This window comes from Lipophrys pholis, assembly GCF_963383615.2.
Source record: "Lipophrys pholis genome assembly, chromosome: 14".
NCBI classification, from domain to species: domain Eukaryota; kingdom Metazoa; phylum Chordata; class Actinopteri; order Blenniiformes; family Blenniidae; genus Lipophrys; species Lipophrys pholis.
The window spans coordinates 27,508,577-27,529,881 of NC_137633.1; the positions used below are offsets into that span (position 1 = coordinate 27,508,577).

Consider the following 21,305-nt stretch of genomic DNA (forward strand, 5'->3'; position numbering starts at 1 on the left):
TGTTTTGGACGGAGCTTACAGTTTTTAGATGAAAAATATCAGTAAAACTGGATTCCAGCTGCTCTAATTACCTTTATACCTCATATGCATATTTCCACTAACAGGTGAAGTACATGAAAGCTTCTGAGACACTGAAGTATATTTCATTCTAAATACTGAACGATTTCCAGTGAAAACATCAGAGACATGAACAGAAACCACAACATGGAGATCACAAAATACGTTTTAAATCTCATCAAAATCCTAATCAGTATGTTCTGTATTGGCCGCCGCTGAGGCCCCGCCCCTTTCCTGATCGATTGGTTGAGGGCTGATTGATTGATAGGTCATCACATGTGCATCACTGATCCAGATACAGCGTGTGATCAGTAATAAAGTCAGCCAAACGTTTAGATTTCATTTTCATGACAACGTTTTTAAAACAATGTCAGTTTCCACGGCAACAGCAGAAACACTGAAAACAATGTAGTTTTCATGCTGGGCCACTAGTTGGCACTGCTTGTTTTTGAAATGAAAGCCCACACACACACGCAGCAGATCAATGATCTCTAAACATGAACACTGGGAGAACATGGACATTCTAGTGGACACACCAGCAAGTTGGATTTTTATTACAGTGACTGTCAAAATAAAAGTACCATAGAGGAAACTTTTCTTATTATCTCTACTGAGCATGTGCAGAACTACTAGTTACGATAGCTGTGGTGACCAGGACCAGAGAAGTTGTGTTTTCCCCCGTTTCCATGGAGACGGAGGATTTTCAAAAAGTTGTTTTCAGTGACTCCAAGCACCGTTGTGTAAACAGACCAACTAAATGTGGATTATTGAAGAAGGATTATTTGAAGAACTTCCAGTGAAGACAATCAAGTCCCTGCTGATCCAGATGTGGAGGCGAGGACAGATGTAAAGACATTAGGATGGAACTCCTGCTACATGAGTGTTGTTGAATCGTCTCTTAACCTGATGGTAAACAACATGAACAGTTTTGTGTTTTGATGTTGAAATGGTAGAAAAGTATCAGGAAACATCAGAGAACATTTTGACCCTCGGTGTCGACCTGAACCAGGTCCCACTGAGCTGCAGTTCACGGAAACGCTTCCTCCGCGTGCAGAGAGTCGGGTTAATGAGAATGAGTGGGACAGACTGACGGACGGACAAACAACTTGAAAACATAATGCCTCCGGCCCACGGCTGTCAACTCAGGCGGAGGAATAAAAACAACCGCATGCAATTTTAAAGCTGTCATCTGCAATGGTGAAGTGAGAGACCTGATTTGCCCTCAGCGCTACAGCGAGGCGCACGACTTCAGCGCTTTCCTTCAGCTTTCCCCCGGAAAACAATGGCTGTGTGACGGCTGAGTGGCAACACAGCCGCAGTCCGACTGTACACACAGTCAGTCCCGATGAGAGGACCAAACAGCAGAAATAACTACAGCCAGATCGCTAACAGTCCGGAGTCGCTCGTGTAATACTGGTCTGACGGCAGTGTGACCATCAACTGGCCTCTTCTGCTGCATTTTACTGTGAAAGTCAGAAAACATAGGCCCCGAACACAACAACGTTTCAAGAGGATATGCAGGGAAGTTATACGACAACGCTTTGAAAACGACGTCCATGGAAATGGCAGAAACACTGACAATGTCGTTTTCAAGTTGGGACACGAGTTGGTGCTTTTGTTTGAGTCCTGAAACCACAAAACATGAACACTGGGAGAACACAGACATTCTAGTGGACAGACCAGCAAGTTGGATTGTTATTATGGTGACTGTCAAAATAAAACTACCAAGTTGGATTGTCATTACGGTGACTGTCAAAATAAAACTACCAAGTTGGATTGTTATTACGGTGACTGTCAAAATAAAACTGCCAAGTCCCAGGAGAATAAGGACTGGGAGTCATGACACCACGAAGGAAACCTTGTTTTGATTGTCTCTACTGAGCATGTGCAGAACTACTAGTTACTACGACCGAAGTGACCAGGAGCAGGAGCAGCGTTTCAGAATAGAGTTACGTGATGCACCTAAACGCACCACCAGGGTGATATTTACACAGAAAGCGCAGAACGTCTGATCTGAAGACTTCAGTGTGAGTGTGTTTGATTTACCAGTAATTCAACCGGACCAATGAAAACAGTTTCATTGGTTCACTGTGACCTGTTCAGCAATTTCATTAGTCTGATGTGACAAAGTTAAAAGTATCGGTGGCATGAAGCTTGTTAACTACATAAATCCATAAATTAGATGCGTCATTATCTAAACTGAAGGGTTAGAAATGTGTGAAAATAGTAGCAGCTTATAGTCCGGAAATTACGGTAACATTTTTAGGATTATTCATTTTCTCACATTTATTTCATTAACATTTAATTATTTTACTGGAATACGTTTAATTTTTATTGCTTTACTTGAGCGTTACCTCTTCTAAATGTCTCCATTAACCCCAACAAAAACACACACACACACACACGCACGCACGCACGCACACAATTACATGTTTAAGTTTCCCGTCTGTTAAGAAGCGACTGGATTTGACTTGTGTGTAAGAGAAGGTTTCTAAAGAGGACTGAAGTGCCGGTTTGAAGCTGGGTGCCCTTGAGAGCTGTTAGAGGTCAGTCACAGCAGGAGGTCCACAGTCCCACAGTGAATTATCACATCTTCACGTCCTTAACCTGATCATTTATCTGCCGCTGTGTGAATTTGGATAATTTGCTTCATAAATCAGCTGCAGCAGAGACTTCCAGGTTTTTCTGACCTGGTTTCAGAGCCGTCCGACTCCGTGTGGATTTGTTTTCCTCCCGATTGTGACGCTGTGAGTAAATAAAACCAGGGCAGGGTCTGTGCCTGTGTGACTGAGTGAATGAAATAATGCAGGCGGGGATTGTGTTCATGCCCACAGCTAACCAGCTCCTATAAACCGGTGAGCTGCAGAGCGGCATCAGGTCATCCATCACGCCGCGTCCCACACACAGGCGTTGGAAATCCACCGCAGCCACTTTACACGGCGAGCAGGGAAGGAGGCCGGCTTACCTGAAGAACGTGACGAAGAACTGCACCAGGTCCATGAAGTTACTGTGCTGCGAGAAGGCGATCTGCGAGCGAGAAACCAGAGAGAGAGTCAGGAAAATGCTGCAATCAGCCAGAGTTTTACACAAGAGGTCAGAATTACACGCTGGTAAACATGCAGGCTTTAGAAACATTGCAGGTCCAACACAAACAAAACAAAACAACGCTGCAGGATTTGTATGTTTATGTTTTCGGCCACTGGCACAGAGATTTCAGCAGCAGATCGTTAAAGTCCTGGAAGTCGGCCTCTGTGGATCCGACTAGTTTCTCCAGAAAATCACACAAACGCTCCATGATTTGGTTCCAAAACACAAACTAGACCTGAACCGTCTTTGCTCTGTCAGGGAGCATTGATACCAGCAGGGTGTTACCCACAATGTCCTTGACAACAACGTGTCAAAGTAACACCATGGATGGCAGAACCAAAGGTTCCCGACTGATCGCGGTCCAAAGCATCACGCTTTCTCTCCTGGCTGTCCTTTTACCTGTGATGGACTTTTTCATCCGACACTGCTTAAAGTCCAGCGTGAGGACAGCCGCCATATTGCTTATCTGGTTCAGTGTCTTCAGGGCGAGATCGGGGTTCGAACCCACAAGTTTCCTCAGAAAACTGACCGGAACAGGTCAGTTTTCGATATACCGGCTGATCGATATACCGTGGATGGATCGTCACAATATCAAAACGTGCAATATGCATTTTAAGGCTTTGCCTTTATGTGCATCAGTCGGAACCAGCAGCACTTCAGACAAGTTTTGAAAACACAGACATCGTCGGTGAGTTTTGCATGATTTCTCCCTCGCCGCTGCTGCCCACAGCTTGCCCGCTGAAAAAACCCCTCATGATTCCTTCACATGTGGGCAGAAACACTCACTATGTAATCATCACAAGAGCAATTGTGTTAACAATGTCCTGTGTTAATCAAGGTTGCCAGGGGAAACACTGCCAGTGCCCCCCACCCCCCACCCCCACATCTTATGCCTACAGGAAGCCCTCAAACGCCACCTCCACCCAAAATGCCTCTGAAACTCGTGGCCCTGCAGTGACACAACACTGCCCCTCTCTGGCAACACAGAGGAAGTGACTCCAAGCACTTTGACTGCTCAGACCAGAGCTCATCACCCCTGATTATTATTCTTCTGCTCAAGCTGGGATCTGCATACGATTCCTTTGATAAACTGATCAAAATAAGGGGTGAAAAAAAAGAAGAAAAAAGCAGGAAAACCCAGCTGTGTTCAGGTCAGATCAGCTCGTGAATTCTTAATATGTGATCAAGAATCAGGACAAACTGTGAAAGGCTGAATAAATCCACATTGACTTCATGCAAGAACAACAGCAGACGGAGAGCAGTGGCCTCAGTGTGTGTGTGTGTGTGTGTGTGTGTGTGTGTGTGTGTGTGTGTGTGTGTGTGTGTGTGTGTGTGTGTGTGTGTGTGTGTGTGTGACCAAGGGTCTCATTTGCTTGTGTAGTCTGCGCCATCTGGATTGCTAATGTGTTGCTGTTGATTACTGTTGAGCTCCAAACCTCAGCGTGATCATTTTGCTCCAGACTGTTGAGCACTGAAGACGAGTTCGGAGCCAAAACAAACCTCCAAAAACATGTCACAGGCACAGAGCTGGCTTGGTAGACTCACACTGGAGTGAGTTGAGGGTTTGAATCCTGGACTGACACAGTGAGTGGAGGTGGGTATCTTTGCTGTGAGGCAGGGGTCTTCAGTTCCAGTGTCCAGCATGTTTTAGGTTTCTCCCAGTTGCAACACACCTGAATGCAGTAAGGCCTCGTTATTGAGCTTTTTCACAAGCTTGATGACGTCATCACCAATAGATCGAGGTCTGCTGAAGCTGGGAGAGCTAAATCAAGCGGGACACCGGCCCTCCAGGCCCAGAATTGAGGACTCCTGCTGTAAAGTGACTTCACCAGCCGGCACCGATAGTCACATGAGCCGTCCGGTCGCAGAGCTCACACTCAAGAAATCAAACATTTAGCCAAGGTGGAGTCATCAATAAAGCCAACTAGAACATAACACAGAGGCAGAGGAAGCCTAAAGTGGCTCAGGAAGAACATGCAAACAGAAAGGCCTGTCAGCCAGCAGGTTAGGGTAATCAAGAACTTTCTGGTGACTGGATGGATGGCTGAATGGAGGCCCTGTTTCCACGACAGGGTTGAAAACGAATAGATTTGGTGTTTTCATTTTAGAAAAGTTTCGCGTTTACACAGCAACATTTTGAAAATATCTGTGTGCACGCACGCACGCACGCACACACAGAATATACAGCTTTTACGTTTACAAGACTGAGTCCGAGAGCTTCCAGAAAGTTCTGTTTTACTCTGTTCCCACGGAGACGGAGTGTTTTCCAAATGTTGCCGTGTCCGAGGCTTCGAGCTCCATTGTAGTGTGAAGAGACCCAAAGCACAACGAAAGTTTAGCATTTTCACGTGAAAATGTAAACAGGCAACACACACAACTCTAGAACCTGGTTTGAAAAGGCTAAAGAATAAAAGAGGTTTGTGACTTAAAGCTTCACATGACGTGTCGTCATGAACCCGATCGTAGAATTTATCTTCTCTTTTCAGCATTTTTATGGTTTCACGCAGATCCTAGGAGACATGTAGTTTTGTGCACGGGTTGTGTAATCTTTTTGCAAAAAGCAACAATTGCACCCACTAGTGGCCTACAACAGCGATGTTGCTACCTGACAGGCTGGATAGCATCCATATGTGTGCGAAGGTCTGCGCTCTACCGAGGAAACTACTGCGCGACATTTTCAGGGATGATTTGTCATCATCCAAGGACCAATTGTTTAGTTTCTGAATATATCCCAGAAAACTGTGAAAAAATGTCCCATACAAAGCAGATGGGAGCGGCGCTTCATGAAGGAGATCTAAGATCAGCGTCTGTTGCCGTGGAGACGCTCCCTGCTCAGTGTTTCACACAATGATATAGATAGCTGACCTAACTACTTAGCATTTATATGAGCTAACAGCTGTCATGCTTGTGATGCTAATTCGGTTCCACAAACAAATGTGGCATTGGCAATTGTAAGCACTCTACCGAGTGTAGCTCTAGTCTTCACAATGTTGTTGATGCGTTTCCACTTGAAACATTGTCGTGTAAACGGGGCCTTAAAGGTGCAATTCATGTCGTATCAGCTTTCGAGGTTGAATCAAAGTCAAATCAACCCTGAAAATACTGAAATACAACGATTCTTATGTCTCAGAGCTGAAAGTTCAAAATACGACTAAACGTTTCTTCAGTCTTTCTCCAGTGTGAGCAGGATTTTTAAAATGTCCCTCCGGAGAAGCTCTGCTGAGCAATCTGAGAAAATTGTTCATTTTCTGAGAGGCCAATCAGCTATTTGCAATTAAGTGGGTGTGGAAACTGGTTTGGAGGGAATATTTAGTGCTCATGAATGTAAATGGGGGCAAAAAGAGGATTATAGAGAAAGTGTCAGTTTGTGTGAAACCTGAGTGTCGGGATTGTTTTAAGTGTTATCAGAGAAGTCGTGTCAGCGGTGGCACTGGCACCCCAAACAGCCCCCAACACTGACAGTGGCCTGATGAAGCCGTCGCTTTCGTTAGCTGATTAGAGAAACATAATTCCCTCTAATGACACAAAGCCCCCCTCCACCGCTCGAACTCCTCCAACACAAAAAAAGCCAATAAACGGTCCTTCAGCTCCGTGTCTCCGCTGCCAAACTCTGATTTGAAAGTACAAGCAGGCTGTCACACAGAGACGATGTGTGATAACAGTTATTGTAGCGGCTAATCTGGAGTGTCAGCCGTGAGGCAGGCAGGCTGACGGCGGCGGCGGGAGGCCGGGCGACGCTCTCGTTATGTGCCCAGCGGAGGGGAACTTTAGGGGCCGCCGAGGATCTCGCAGCAGGGCCTGTCAGCCCGCCGCCGGGCATTAAGACTGCAGATATTCTGCCTCTAATGGCTTCTGACAGTCGCTTCAACTGAACGGCAAATTTGACGAAAAGTGTTGTTATCAGAGCAAAGGAGGCTGCTCAACAGGTAGAAGAAGAAACAGAATATTTAATATGTCACAGCGGAGTGTTAGGACCTGAAACTACTGAGCAGATTTCACAACGAGCAGCTGTTTAAATCCAATGCACACACTTTCCAGCCCTTCCCTTCACACAGCTGGAGTCTCATCATTAATTCAGGACTGAGGATTGTTGGGATCAAACAACATGCAAACATCATCGAAAGCCACGATATTGAACCAAGGTCTTTTTACTGTGAGCGACTGTGCGAACCACTATCCCAGGGTGCACATTAGGCTGTTTTCTTAGGCCCCATTTACACTGCGTGTTCAAGCATTTTGTGGTCTATTTACACAACAACGGTGCTCAGAGCCACTGAAAACAGAACTTTCTGGAAACGCTGCCACTGCTCCTGCTCACCACGGCTATTAGTAACTAGTAATCCTGCACATGCTCAGTAGAGGTGATCAGAACAATATTCCCTCCGTGGTATATGACTCCCGGTCCATGTTCTTCTGGGACTTGGTACCTTTATTTTGACGTTCATCGTAATAACAATCCAACTTGGTGGTTTTATTTTGACGGTCACCGTAATAACAATCCAACTTGGTGGTTTTATTTTGACAGTCACCGTAATAACAATCCAACTTGGTGGTTTTATTTTGACAGTCAGCGTAATAACAATCCAACTTGGTGGTCTCTCCACTAGAAATCGTAAAAATTATGCGTTTTCACTTAAAATGATGCATAAACTGATCTGTTCACGGGGCGTGGATCAACGAGTGAAAGATTTACACCCAGTTAATAGACTGTTTGGAATGTGATCTCCAAACGTTTTTCCAGTGGTGGACCATCACTTCGCAGCGTGTGAGTGAATAAGTGAATGTGAATGACAGCATCGAGAGCTTTAAGACTGGAGAAGAATTCAAAAGGAATCTGATGAACCTGTGACGTGTTTTCAGACGGTGACAGAAAAGCGTCAGAGAGAACCGGTGAAGAACATGCAAACTGGACGGAGAAGCTTGGACCTGAGGCTGGATGTTACTGCTGTGAGAAGAAAGTGTTAAAAAATGAATGGTGAAGCACAGCGGGGTGGATCTTTCTATGTGAATGTTTGTGCCTTTAAACCTGAAACTCTTGCTGCTCTCGCTGAAGCCTTCTGTGAGGGAAAGTTGCAGGATGAACGCTGGTGGCAGCTCCAGCTACTGCTGCGGCACAGCGAGGGATTAAACTGGAGGCTCTTCTAATCTGCACCACATCATGACATGTTCACTAAAGCACGGAGCAGGAGATCACAGCTCTTTAATGTAATTAGTCTGGGATCTGCGTTTCATTACAAACATCATTAAATTCAGATCTATTCTTCATCTAGAGAGGATGAAAAAAGAGAACGGGCAGTGTGAGAAGTCTGTGCTGACTCATCTCTCCGCAGCTGATTGTGCTTTGATGGAGTCATCTCTGATTTCATCCTGGTCTCTGAACGAGATCTTATTTTTGTGCGTGTCACCATAATTACATCAAAGAGACCGTCTCCCGCGGCGCCAATCAGAGCTTTTTAAATGTTTCGTGGGAAGCAGATCCATAAATAAGAGCATGCGGCAGTGAACCAGGCGAGTCGCTGCGACCTCGTGAAGGCAAACAGAAGCCACCTGGAGGTGGAGGAGCGAGGAAGAGAGCGGGCTCTGTGTGCTGCTCGGCCCACTCTGAATGCAGCATGTGTTTCAACTTAACATTCCACTTTGCCCTCGCTCCTTCTCAGTTTGTGTTTATGACCCGTTTTCCAACAGTCCGTTCTGCGGCTGCCAACACTGGAGGACCCGCCGCCTACGATCGCTCTCACACACACCGCCATGCCAGAGCCACGCTGCTGCAGCACCGAAGGCGAGAGAAGGAAGTAAAGAAGAAGAACCTCAAACTACAGGAGCAGGCACGGAAACAAAGTGGAAAATGTTACCTCGATGACCAAGATGAAAAAAATCCATGACAGTAAAAAAAAACTAAACAAAAAAATAAAACTGCTTTAGATTTAAGGACGGAGCTGATCTGACATAATCCCACACAGCAGGACGGGGGAGGAGGAGGAGGAGGAAGAGGAGGAGGAGGAGGAAGAGGAGGAGGAGAACGTTTGATGTTTACATGACAACGTTTTGAAAACAACGTCCGTTTGCATGGTGATGGCAGAAACACTGGATATGATGTAGTTAGTACGCTGGGCCACTAGTTGGTGCTGTTTGTTTTATAATGAAACCACACAAAGGAGCTCTAAACATGAACAATGGGAGAACACGGACATTCTAGTGGACAAGTTGGATTGTTATTACGGTGACTGTCAAAATAAAACCAAGTTGGATTGTTATTACAGTGACTGTCAAAATAAAACCAAGTTGGATTGTTATTATAGTGACTGTCAAAATAAAAGTACCATGTTTTATTGTTATTACGGAGACTGTCAAAATAAAACCACAAGTTGGATTGTTATTACGGTGACCGTCCCAGGAGTATAAGGACTGGGAGTTATGACACCACAAAGGAAACCTTGTTTTGATTGTCTCTACTGAGCATGTGCAGAAGAAGCAGTTACTACGGAGTGACCAGGACCAGGAGCAGCGTTTCAGAACAGCTGCGTTTTTAGTGAGTCCAAGCATCGTTGTCATGTAAACAGACACCCCAAATGCATGGGAAGTTTTGCATTTTCACCTGAAAAGTCTCATTTACTGGAGTGGATCCGGAGTGAGAACAGCTGATACGTGACTGTAAAAACCTCTCATGTACAAGACGTTTTGTTGGACCACGAGAAAGCCAGTGGTATAGTTGGTGTGGATGCAGAAGTCAACACCTCCTCCTGATGCGTTGGAGTTAATCAAAGTCGTCTTGTGAGGTTTCATTGTCGCAGTGCGAGCTGCTAATCGAAAAAGGGAACAGGAAACAACGTGCAGCTACTTATCGCGCCTATTTTTCAGACAATCAAACACATGGAGGTGTCCCGATACGAGTTCACCGCCAACTCATTACCGAAGTGTGATTCTGTGTTTGAACCGGCGTGCGCTCCGCTTTAAGCAACTCAGCACGTGCCCATCATGACAACATGTTACTTGTCAAGAAGTCGTTATAGTTGCTCTCAGTTTTGCTCAACTCATGAACAAAAACTTACTTTATTCAGTTTGTTAACATAAAGGTGTAACTGTACATGTGTATGAGTCTTTATCATGAAGTGGATGCACTGACATGCGGTGGGAGGAGACTGGAGAATAAGACCATTTCACCAGTAGACACGACACAATATATCTCTAATTTATCGTTGTCACATCATCAATGTGTCCAGTATCATAAAAAGACAGATGGAAAGGTAATGAATTATCTGTCCATGCACGGCACATGTCATCATGGCCAATCAGAAGGAGGCTTACTGCCTGGAGTGAAGGTCATTTAGAGATCGGGATGTCATAATCTTGAATTGTAATTACGATATCATTTGCGATCAGTACAAACACTAGATGATGTGAATCTCTTCGTGCTTCCAAACAACAGGGCTCTTCTTTTCATTCATGCTATTTTTAACTTAACTCAATAAGCCACCGCTCCTAGTAAACAGGAGTTTACAAAACTAGTCACAGTTCCACTGGAGCTTCAAATTCGGGATGCACCGATAGCGGGATTAGTCCAATACCAGGCATGAATATTGAGTACACATAAAATTGCCACCGATATCCCAACACCGATACCACTTTACGGCAGCGCGTGGTTTAGAGCACTTCACTGCAAGGCGCCACTGTTGCTACCAGATCTGTCTGGGCGGGGCTTACGCCTGCCAATGGTACAATGGGATCTACGGCAACTCCACATGGACAAACTACAAAATGAGACACATTGATAGACACCAACGGGCGGACTGATTTTATTTTACGACCGTTACTTAGTCACTCTGTTTTTGTCCCACCAATTGTTTTATCATTACTTTGAACTGTGAAGCACTTTGGTCAACCTGGGCTGTTGTGTTAAACGTGCTATATAAATAAAAGTTGGATTGGATAGTCACTGTTTGATTGGTTAACCATCTTTGGTTTATCGGTGTGCACTGCTGATTTTGATATTTCAATTTGAGCATGTTCAAAATGAAAAAATAATAATTAATGAAATAACCTCAGTTACTTAAGTTTGCATTTCTATTTGACTCTTTTCTATAAGCTACTTAATGTTTTGGTTCTTAAATCCTGTTAAAATGATTTAAATAATATTTTGCAGAATTGTTTATAAGATTTGATTTATTTATTTTGACATTTGAAATAAGTCTCAAGTATTATTTCAATTATTTGATATTTTACTTTGTAATTTTTATTTTACATTTCATGTAATACTGTTCATGTGAAAGCTACCTCAAAAGCCAGACGCAGTTTAATTTTTATGCTGCAAGAGTCACTTTATCGGTGTTGTTGTTTATGTTTGTGTTATTTGCACATGTTAGCAAAATTGCCCAAATTGTTTTAATTAAATTGTGTTCAGAAAGTTCCTTTGGCCTAAGTTGTCTTTTATTTTTTTCTTGTTACGGCTGTTTTACACCAGGAAATGGTTTGGTTGCACTGTTCAGAAACTTGCAAATTAAACTCAAAAATCAAGATAAATCACTTTTTGAAAAAACTGTCTGTGCTTGTTCTGTTTGAGTTAACTAACCCGCAAAGTGAGCTCAGGTGCTGATGAGACTTCTGACCAAGGAAACGGATGAGAACGACGGCATTAAAACTATCAAGGGGACTTTGGCTGACGCCTCAGTGACGGGGGGAAAAACCCACTGTACTGCATCACGACTCTTCTCGACCCGAGGTAAAGTGTGTGTGTGTGTGTGTGTGTGTGTGTGTGTGTGTGTGTGTGTGTGTGTCTCTTCTCAACCCGCTAAACTATTATTACTGCTTTTTTCGGTACAACGATGTCTTTTTCTCAAACACTGCAACAGAGGCCAAGGAGATGCTGCTGCTGGAGCTGCTGGAGCTGCTGGAGCTGCTGGAGCTGCTGGAGCTGCTGGAGCTGCTGGAGCTGCTGGAGCTGCTGGAGCTGCTGGAGCTGCTGGAGGACATCCACAGGAGAGGCAGACCAGCAGGAGGATCTTGGGCGCCACCTGTCAGAAAGCTTTGTACGGTACAAGCCAGCAGCAGTCCGGACAGCTCGTTTGACGGGATGGTGGGTGAGCGGGAGTCAACATCACCAGGTCTTGCACCACTGGGAGCTGACGTTCAGTTCCAGACATATCTTGGAGAGACCACAACTGCTCCAGAGGAAAACCCTGTACAGTACTGGGGGGCTCACAGAGGGAGATTTCCTATTCTGGCTCAAATGTCAAAGAGCTACCGGTCAGCCCCAAGCAGCAGCACAGACAGTGAACAACTTTTCAGCTCAGTGTCCTACACTGTCGATGAAAAACGCAACAGGCTCACAGATGAAAATGCAGAAAAGCTTCTTTTCGTTAACAGAACCTGCCCCTCACGTTCGCAAAATAAGTTCAATCCTCACGTACAGAAGTTGTTATGACATGCTGATCAATTGAGATACTCAGCCACAGTTTTATGTTGGGTGTTGACTGAATGTGTTGAGTAAGTTTTGAAGTTAGGTATGTGGCCAAGCTTATAAAAACACAGAAAGTGATAATTGTGCACTCAGGTTTTTTGGTGATCTGTGGCATTATCAGCACTATTGTTAAATGTTGGTACTCAATATATGGCAGTTACTCAAATCTGATTTTGCAGTATGTGGCATTGCCATGTTTAAAGCACTTTCGCTAAATGTTAGAACTCTAAACTACTCAGTTTATGATAAAGTTTTATTGAAATGTTTTCTTGCAGTACATGTGGCAGTACCATAAAAGCACTAAATTCAAACGACGGTAAATCACAATTGTGTTAGAATTTGTGTTTGCACTGCAGTGAAACCTGTGACAGTTACCCATGTACCAGAAAAACATATCGAGGAATGTTGTTCAAATAACATCTGTGGCAAAAATTCCAAACATTAAAGCTGCAAGCTTGAACTGTGACCGTCAGTCGGCATATGAGTACTGCTCTCTCTATGTGTTGTACTGCCAGTGTTAATGTAGATTAAACAGTCAGCCAAACTCTTTTGAGAGCCAGGAAAGGGAGCAGCCTTGCTCCTGTAATGACTTCTTGCAGCTAAGTCACTGACAGTCCAGTAGAGTGAAACTAAAAAAAGAGAAGACACAAAATCTCTGTTACACACGTCACTGATTTCACCAATTTAGCGCTGACAGCGCTCATACAAGGACCAAAGAGGCAGAAAACATTGAGTCTCTTCGTATCTCTATTGGTGTTTTTTCACGTCCGTCTTGTTTTAGTCCGGAGCCCCAGAGTGGCCAGAGGAAAAAACAAAACAAAAAACGTGTGAATGCAACAAAAGTACTCTGTTCCACTGCAGTACGTGGCGGAGCGGGAGGTTACGGTACGGCAAAGCGCCCCCAGGACCAACTCTGTCTCACGGTCCCACCACAGAAAGTACGGTAAATATGTAGGCGGGGTTGTGAACGACTCGGAGACGCGTCCAGCGAAGAACATGGAAGCAGCCGGCGGCCGTTCTCTGTGACTCAGGTTAAACTTTCTCATTGCAGCGTCCAGCTGCTGTAGAACCTCCTGTTCCTGAGAGGAACGTCTGTATCTCCTTAAAACACCGCGATGTTGTGGTGCGCGCCGACGTTTCAATAAACCAGTTAACAAATCAACCAGTGAGCACAAAGCAGCGTAATATAAACAACAGGAGGGTTACGGCCGATGAAATAATTAAAAATTGCGGGGAAGTCGAGAGTGACGATCGTCACTACCAATCAGCAGACGGCTGCGTTGTAGCTCCTCCTCACAGACCCGTTCCTCGGTACCTCAACGGAGGGGCAGCGGAAAATCGTAGCTGGTGGTTGCGGGTTCTTTCTGTAGTATCCACAACTTTTCAGTCGGACCACGCGAAAACCCGCCCCGCTCTGCGACAGTAAGTGCGGTGGAACCGCACCTAAAGTGGTCCCAGTTTAGCCCGTTTGGCCGGGGCTTTGGCAGTGGAAAGACAAAGAACTGGTGCCAAGTCTGGCCCGGGCTCCGAACTACAACATGGTTCTTTGCGGTGGAAAAGCCCCCAGTGAGAACTGGCAAATATCGCGCGTATGCTAACGCCTGCGCATATGTTCATATGCGCATATGCTAATGTTAGTGTGTATGCTAATTAACACCTATGCTAATTAGTAAATGTGCTTACTACCATACAATGCCAACACTCAACTTGGTTATTGCATTCTGATGGATTGAATATATGAAAAACTGCAGGTGGCGCTATGCCCGATGACTAACTGTCTAATCAATGATCAGACGTTTGAGCCAGATCCAAGCATGTACACCCCACTTCCTCTTTCCAGCTGGTGGCACTATGACTGATGGTCATCATTGTGACGTAGCTGTGATGAGGGCTAGTCTCTGATGCAATGTGTGAACTTTGATGCTACTCAGACCATGTTCAGGATATTTACATTGCACTTCCTCTTCCATGGCGAGCATGGCCATTGTCACGCCCCCAAATGGCGGTACGAGTGAAAGTAATCATATAGTTGTGATGAGGGTCGGTCTCTGATGCAATTTGTCAAGTCTGATGCTGATCAAGCGATGTTAAGCCCTTTTACCTGTCACTTCCTGTTTTTACACTACACTCACTGTTTCCTGGTGAAGCGTCCATTTTTGGGCCACGCCCTCAGATATTATGGAGCCATTTTGATATGCTTTGCTCACCAATTTCTATTCTATCACCACGACAATTTTCAGGTCATTTGGAATTACCCTCCTGGACTAGTTCCCTCCAGAAAATTCAATTTGGTCCAAAATCCAATATATATTTCAAAATAGCGGACTTCCTGTTGAGTTTTCAGTATATGTGCAGAGACTTTTTTGTGCGTTTTGGGGTGTTACATAAGTGTAAGCCGGCGTTCGTAGCTCCAGGTGAAACGGGATCCGGGGGCTGAATTTTTCAAATTCCAGGTGGCACAGTTGAGCCATTTTTCCAGTCACGTGTGTGATTTCTCCAAATTATGACATTTTTTGCCGGGCCTGATGACTGTGCAAAGTGTTGCAAAACGTTATGTATGTTTCGTCCCTCAAAAACGTGTTTTCCCATTACGAAAAAAGTATAAGCGTTAATAATAATAATAATCTTTACAATTTCAATAGGGTCCTGAGCACTATCAGTGCTCAGACCCGATTTAAAGTGTGCATTGGCCTGAGTACTCAGTATCGGTGAGTACTCAAATGCAAGTACTCATACACTACTCATTTTGGAAGAAAATTGGTATCGGTGCATCCCTACTTCAAGTAGTGCAAGTAAGCTGAGAGAGAGATTTTAGCATTTCTGCTGTTTCCGTGGAAACAGACGTTTTAATCATGTTCCTTTGTAAACGCGAACATTTCCTGAAATGAAAACGCCAAAACGATGTTATTTCACTTGAAACATCGTTGTGGAAATGGGACCTTAGAGAAGATTTAGACTTCATGAATCTGGAATTGACAGCACGACTGCGAGGTTGGATTAATTTGATGTGTTCGTCACGGTGCTGCTCTGCACTCGTCTCGTTCTCCCTCATGTGTTCCTGTTTCATATCGTTCTGGTTCTAGTTTTTAGTCCGTCTGGTTCCAACTTTCTGGTGTTTAAAGAGTGCCTCTGTCCTGGATCCCCTGTTCGATTCCCTGACGGTGTTTACCTGGATTTTGATGGGCCAGGTGAAGTTGCTGACGTAGACGAAGAAGGTGATGTTCGGGCTGTTTCGGAAGTCGAAGTTCTCGTTGGAGAAACTGTCCTTGAACTCTTTGATGTTGCTGCGAGAGACGATGGGGATCTCCTCCCCCGTCTGTGTGCCTGCTGAATGGACAGCAAGAAGAGAGGGAGGAGAGGATAGAGAGAGGGAGGAGAGGACAGAGAGAGGGAGGAGAGGATGGAGAGAGGGAGGAGAGGACAGAGAGGGAGGAGAGAGGGAAGAGAGGATGGAGAGAGGGAAGAGAGGACAGAGAGGGAGGAGAGGACGGAGAGAGGGAAGAGAGGATGGAGAGAGGGAGGAGAGAATGGAGAGAGAGAGGAGAGGACGGAGAGAGGGAGAAGATGACGGAGAGAGGGAGAAGATGACAGCGAGAGGGAAGAGAGGATGGAGAGAGGGAGGAGAGGATGGAGAGAGGGAGGAGAGCAAGAGGAGAGAATGGAGGGAGGAGAGGACGGAGAGAGGGAGGAGAGGATGGAGAGAGGGAGGAGAGGATGGAGAGAGGGAGGAGAGGATGGAGAGAGGGAGGAGAGGACAGAGAGAGGGACGAGAGGACGGAGGGAGGGACGAGAGGATGGAGGGAGGTAGGGGTGGAGAAGATAGAGAGAGGAGGGTGGAGAGAGAAGCAGCACCAAAAAAGGTCAAATGAGTTCATTCAAATGTAGACTAATTGACAGTTGCTGGAAGCAGTCTGTGTTCATTCAGTGTGAGCGCCTCCGACTCAGCATCAGCATTAACACACTGTAAGGCTGAATGAATCCACAACCTGCATGCTTACGGCCACAGGAATCTGAAGTTTGGAGAACCTGAAGAGAAATAATGCTGCAGACTTGGATAGCCCCCAAAAAAAGAAAAGAAAGAGAGTTGAGGCATTTTTACTTGAAACAAGGTTCAAAGTGAAACTTTGCACGAAGAGGCTCCTGAACAACGACATTGTGTTGAAGTCGCAGCCATCAGCCGTTTGGAGGGGTGGATGTTATTGGACAGAAGCAGCAGGCTCAGGAAGAACTTGCAAACTGGCTAAGTGATTGTTTTCCCGCTGCTCCACCGCGCCGTCGATCCTCCGCCCTGCAGCTCAGTGACGTGACGAGAATCACCTGCTGAACCTGTCAGCGACTTTCTGACTGACGAGTTGTGAAATGAGTCGCGAGTGTCGGTTTGATGTTTCTGAGAGAAGCTGCATATTTTCACACATGAGCGGCTCCAGCCAGCGAGCGGCTTTTATCCTTTTTTACTTCCACTTAATTAGTTTTGTTACAAAGGCCAAAACCAAATAATGGATCATTCTGCCCCGTCCCGCACTTCTCGGTTAAATCGACCAGTTAAATGCCACTTGACACGCGTGCGTGTGTGTGTGCGTGTGTGTGTGTGTGCGTTGATGGTATACCAAACATTCCCAAACCTTCTGAGCTTGAGGTCCAATTAAAAACATCCAGTGTCCAAACAGAAGATTTATAAAATGCTTACAAATAAAACAAAAACTGACTTCAAGATGTAAATGAATGATTAAAGGAGTCAGATTATTGGAGGTGAAGCCGATTCCCATCACAGCTGTCGTGTAAACAAACAACCAAAACACTACGAGAGTTTTCCGTTTCCATTTGAAAACGTGGCGTAAACTGAGCCAGTGTTTCATGATCTGGCAACACAACGAAAACGGTCTTGCGACCCATTTTGTGAAGAACTGATGCATATACAGATGAAACAACTCAAGATTCCTCAATTATCCTTTAAACTGGGTCCAGTTTAGGAAATGTTTCGTGAGTAGCAGTGTTTCATTTACGAAGCCGCATGTAGGAGGCTAGCGGACGTAGCATTAGCTTGTCTGGTTAGCATCCGCACATGTCTGAACTCGTGAAGTACTGATCCATGTTTCTTCACTTCCGATTGGATCCCGACACCTGAATTTGGATATCTGCCGACACCGATACTATTCCGATACCAGAGCTGTTTGCTTTAATCAGAACATTATCATGATTGTTGATTTCATATGAGAATGTAATAAACTCCTCTCAACAGGCAAATATGAAATGTAGGAATATTTGTATGTATTCTCTCAAAACACAACTTGAAGTTAGTATCAGGTCAGAAATGAAGCAGTACAAACTATTATTCTTTAATTTGGACAATGTGGGGGTCTGCGTGACGTCATCATCTCATAATAAACTAGTTCTATCTTTAAAACTCAGAATCACTTTATTAATCCCTGGGGAAATTCTTTAGCAAGGCAGCACCAACACAATGTTTTTCACTGTTTTGATGTCAGCGCCGTTCTCCTCGGAGAGCTGGAGTTTTAAAATGGTGACGTCTGGCTGCAGAGCGCCGCCCTGCTGGACTACAGCTTTTAAAACCTCCACATTGACGGGTAGCTTAGCGACGTTTTGAACATAAAATACGTCCAAACAGCGACATGCTGTCATGAAAAGTCAGTCATTACTGACTCATTCCTCCTGGTCTCATTGAGACCCGCCTCCCTTCAGGGAATCCAGTCCACAGTTTGCAGCCAGCGAGCAGAGCAGCAGCAGGGAAACACTGGGGAGTCATTTCAGTAACATGAATCAGACCAGGATCATGAAGCAGACCAGGATCATGAAGCAGACCAGGATCATGAAGCAGACCAGGATCATGGATCAGAAATCACCGCAGGTTGGATCGGAAATTTCCGATCCGTGAATTACGTTGGTATCGGAACCCGATCCCGATACTGGATCGGATCGGCCACATCCCTAGTTTGAACTCATCAACAATCAGGTGGAAAAAACATTTCTCTGTTGCTGGTTAACAATAAATGTTACATCGGTGGTGTCCAACTCGTTCAGAGGCCACAAACAGCCCAGTGTCATCTTGGTAAAATGGAGCCATAATAACCTTTAGATCTAAAGTTTTCCTTCAGTGTAAGTGATGAAAATGTCAATATTTCACAAAAAACAAACAGTTACTATATAAAATTAATCTAATCTCAACATAAAACCAATTCTATTGAACCCTTCTGGTGTAAAATGCAGTGAAATGTCCAGCCTCCCCCTGCCAGCCGGGCTTTGAGGCTGATAACAGCCAGGGAGCGTCCATGTCAGCATCAGGAGAGCTCAGCTCGGGGCTCAGTGCACAACTTTGAAGAAAGTTGTAAAAAAAATCTTTCAAATGTTTACATTTGTTTGGCGGTTTGGAGCCTCTTGCGAGTCGGTTCTGATCCACAGAGCTTCTGTTTGACCCCCCCCCCCCCCCCGCCTTACACCAGCTTGACTTCCTTCTCCATGGAGCCCGAGTCATGAGAGACGTGTGTTAGTGGGAGGGGAGCTGAAGTGAGACTCACCGGTGAAGCTGGTGGCCCACGTGATGTTCAGGTTGAAGTTCTTGGAGGCGTTGATGAACATGTCCAGATCTCTGTTGGGCTGGAACCACAAACATCAGTGTTATCGTGATGAAATCAGAGGAAAACCATGAAGACTTCAGACTTTCTTTAGAGAATCTGGCGTGTTTGTTCACGTCGTCAGACTCCGTTGAAGGTTTCTGAGCTGAACAAACAGCCGGCATCGTGCAGAAGAGAGTAAATCTTCCGGGGTAATAGAAGACAAGCCAACGCTTTAAATGTTTGAAGAACTAACGATGAAAACATTTACTGTAAGAGACGCTCAAATCATTTAAATTAATATTAATGACTGAAAGGCTGCACGCTAATGAAATCAGCAAAATAAACATTTTAGTACAACTTCAGTAAAAACTGTTGTATAAAGTCTACACACACACACACATTAGTCTTACTAGATTATAAATCTATATTAGACTGAACAGCTTTACGACACTGGATGTCCCTTCTCAAGATTCTTACTGAAATTATGAGCGATCAATAATCAGAATTGATTTTTACTTAACTTCACATTTCAGGAGACACATTAAAAAGTAGTTAATCATCTGCTGAGGTGTTTTTATCTACGGCGTCACTTTACCTCCTCCGGAGTCGCCACGAAGTTGATGGCAGTGTAGTGGCGGTCGTCCTCCTGAGAGAGGCTGAAGGTGAACTGGTAGTCGATGAGGAGCGTGTCTACACAGGGGGGGGGGGGGGGGGGGGGGGGGGGGGGAGTCTGAATGTCAGTCTTCTTTAGTTTGTTTCCCTTTTTAACTTCTTCTTTAGCGCTTTTCTAATTCTCGGGTCTTTTTTCTGAGCTGCAGTTTTCAGATTGTCCAGATTAAGATTAGAGGAAGTTCCGCTTCAATCGGCTGTAAAAAGAATTGTTTGTTTGCAGGTGGATCTTAAACACTTATTGATCTGCAGGTTCTGTTTATCAAACCACCAATCTCACAGTGAAGTGAGCAACCATGAGAGACCTTCCATCTGAAGAAAATCACATCACAGAATCATAAAGAAGGAAATCTTAACTTTCACTTTCATTTTGTTGCGCTCAAATTAATCCGACAAGCGTAACAGATCGGGATCAAAACTATTCAGTAATAAATCAATAATGGAATGACACGAAGAAAAGTCATGAATCATAACGAGCTGATCGACTAAACATTCAGTCAGAAAATCAATAGAAACCAACAAAATGAGCGTTTACTGTGTGAGAGGGAATCAGAAATAATCCAACAGATTATTAACCAACGACTGGAAGGAAGGAAGCTTCTGAAGCACGAAGGAGAAACACGCTTCAACTCTGGATTTATCAAGATCTCCTGATTTAATCTCCATGAGCAGTCATAATGAGGAAAGAGACGACACACACACACACACACACACACACACACACACACACACACACACACACACACACACACACACACACACACACACACACACACACACACACACACACACACACACACACACACACACACACACACACACACACACACACACACACACACACACACACACACACACACACACACACACACACACACACACACACACACACTTACAGTAGCAGGTCCCTTTCAGCGGGTTGCCCTGATATCGATTTTCCACTTCACACCTGAAATGGAGAAAAAAGACAAACAACAAACAAACAAGTTCACTCATGAATAAACATTCAGATAAAAACACAAACATGAATAAAACCAAAATGAAAAAGTTAAATCTGTTATTTATTGAAAAGCCTGAACATATTTTAAAGTGTGAGAAGTTCAGAAGTTTATTTTCTGACATGCAGGCGGATCATTTATTACACTAAGAAATAAAAGTTAATGTTTTATTTTCTATGTAAACAAACTTCAGATGAACAAACAAGCAACTATTTGTTTACTTTTTAAAAGGAGTAAGAAGTCAGCAATTTTTACTTATTCAAGGTTTGTAATGACTTGAACTTCTATTTAAGATCAGAATATGTTATGTTTCTAAAGCATAAATACAAAACTAAATGAATCCATTAATTTAAATACCATAGAGATCATAAAGCACACAATGGTATCGATTAGGAAGCAGGAATCAAATCAATCGATTTCTTTGAGAACAACACAAACACTCTGGTAAGTTTGACAAATATTTATGAT

At 44.4% G+C, this 21,305-nt stretch overlaps 1 protein-coding gene across 1 annotated transcript in view; it reads right to left on the reverse strand.

Annotated features, from left to right (window-relative positions):
* Positions 1 to 21,305, reverse strand: part of atrn (attractin) — a 152,513-nt gene that overhangs the window by 78,175 nt on the left and 53,033 nt on the right. Inside the window, exons 21-25 of the mRNA XM_080480151.1 lie at positions 20,736 to 20,788; positions 19,766 to 19,860; positions 19,132 to 19,210; positions 15,768 to 15,925; positions 3,023 to 3,084 (exon numbers count right to left, since the gene is read on the reverse strand). Coding sequence (XP_080336277.1) covers positions 3,023 to 3,084; positions 15,768 to 15,925; positions 19,132 to 19,210; positions 19,766 to 19,860; positions 20,736 to 20,788 — 447 coding nt within the window. The remainder of the gene's footprint in view (positions 1 to 3,022; positions 3,085 to 15,767; positions 15,926 to 19,131; positions 19,211 to 19,765; positions 19,861 to 20,735; positions 20,789 to 21,305) is intronic.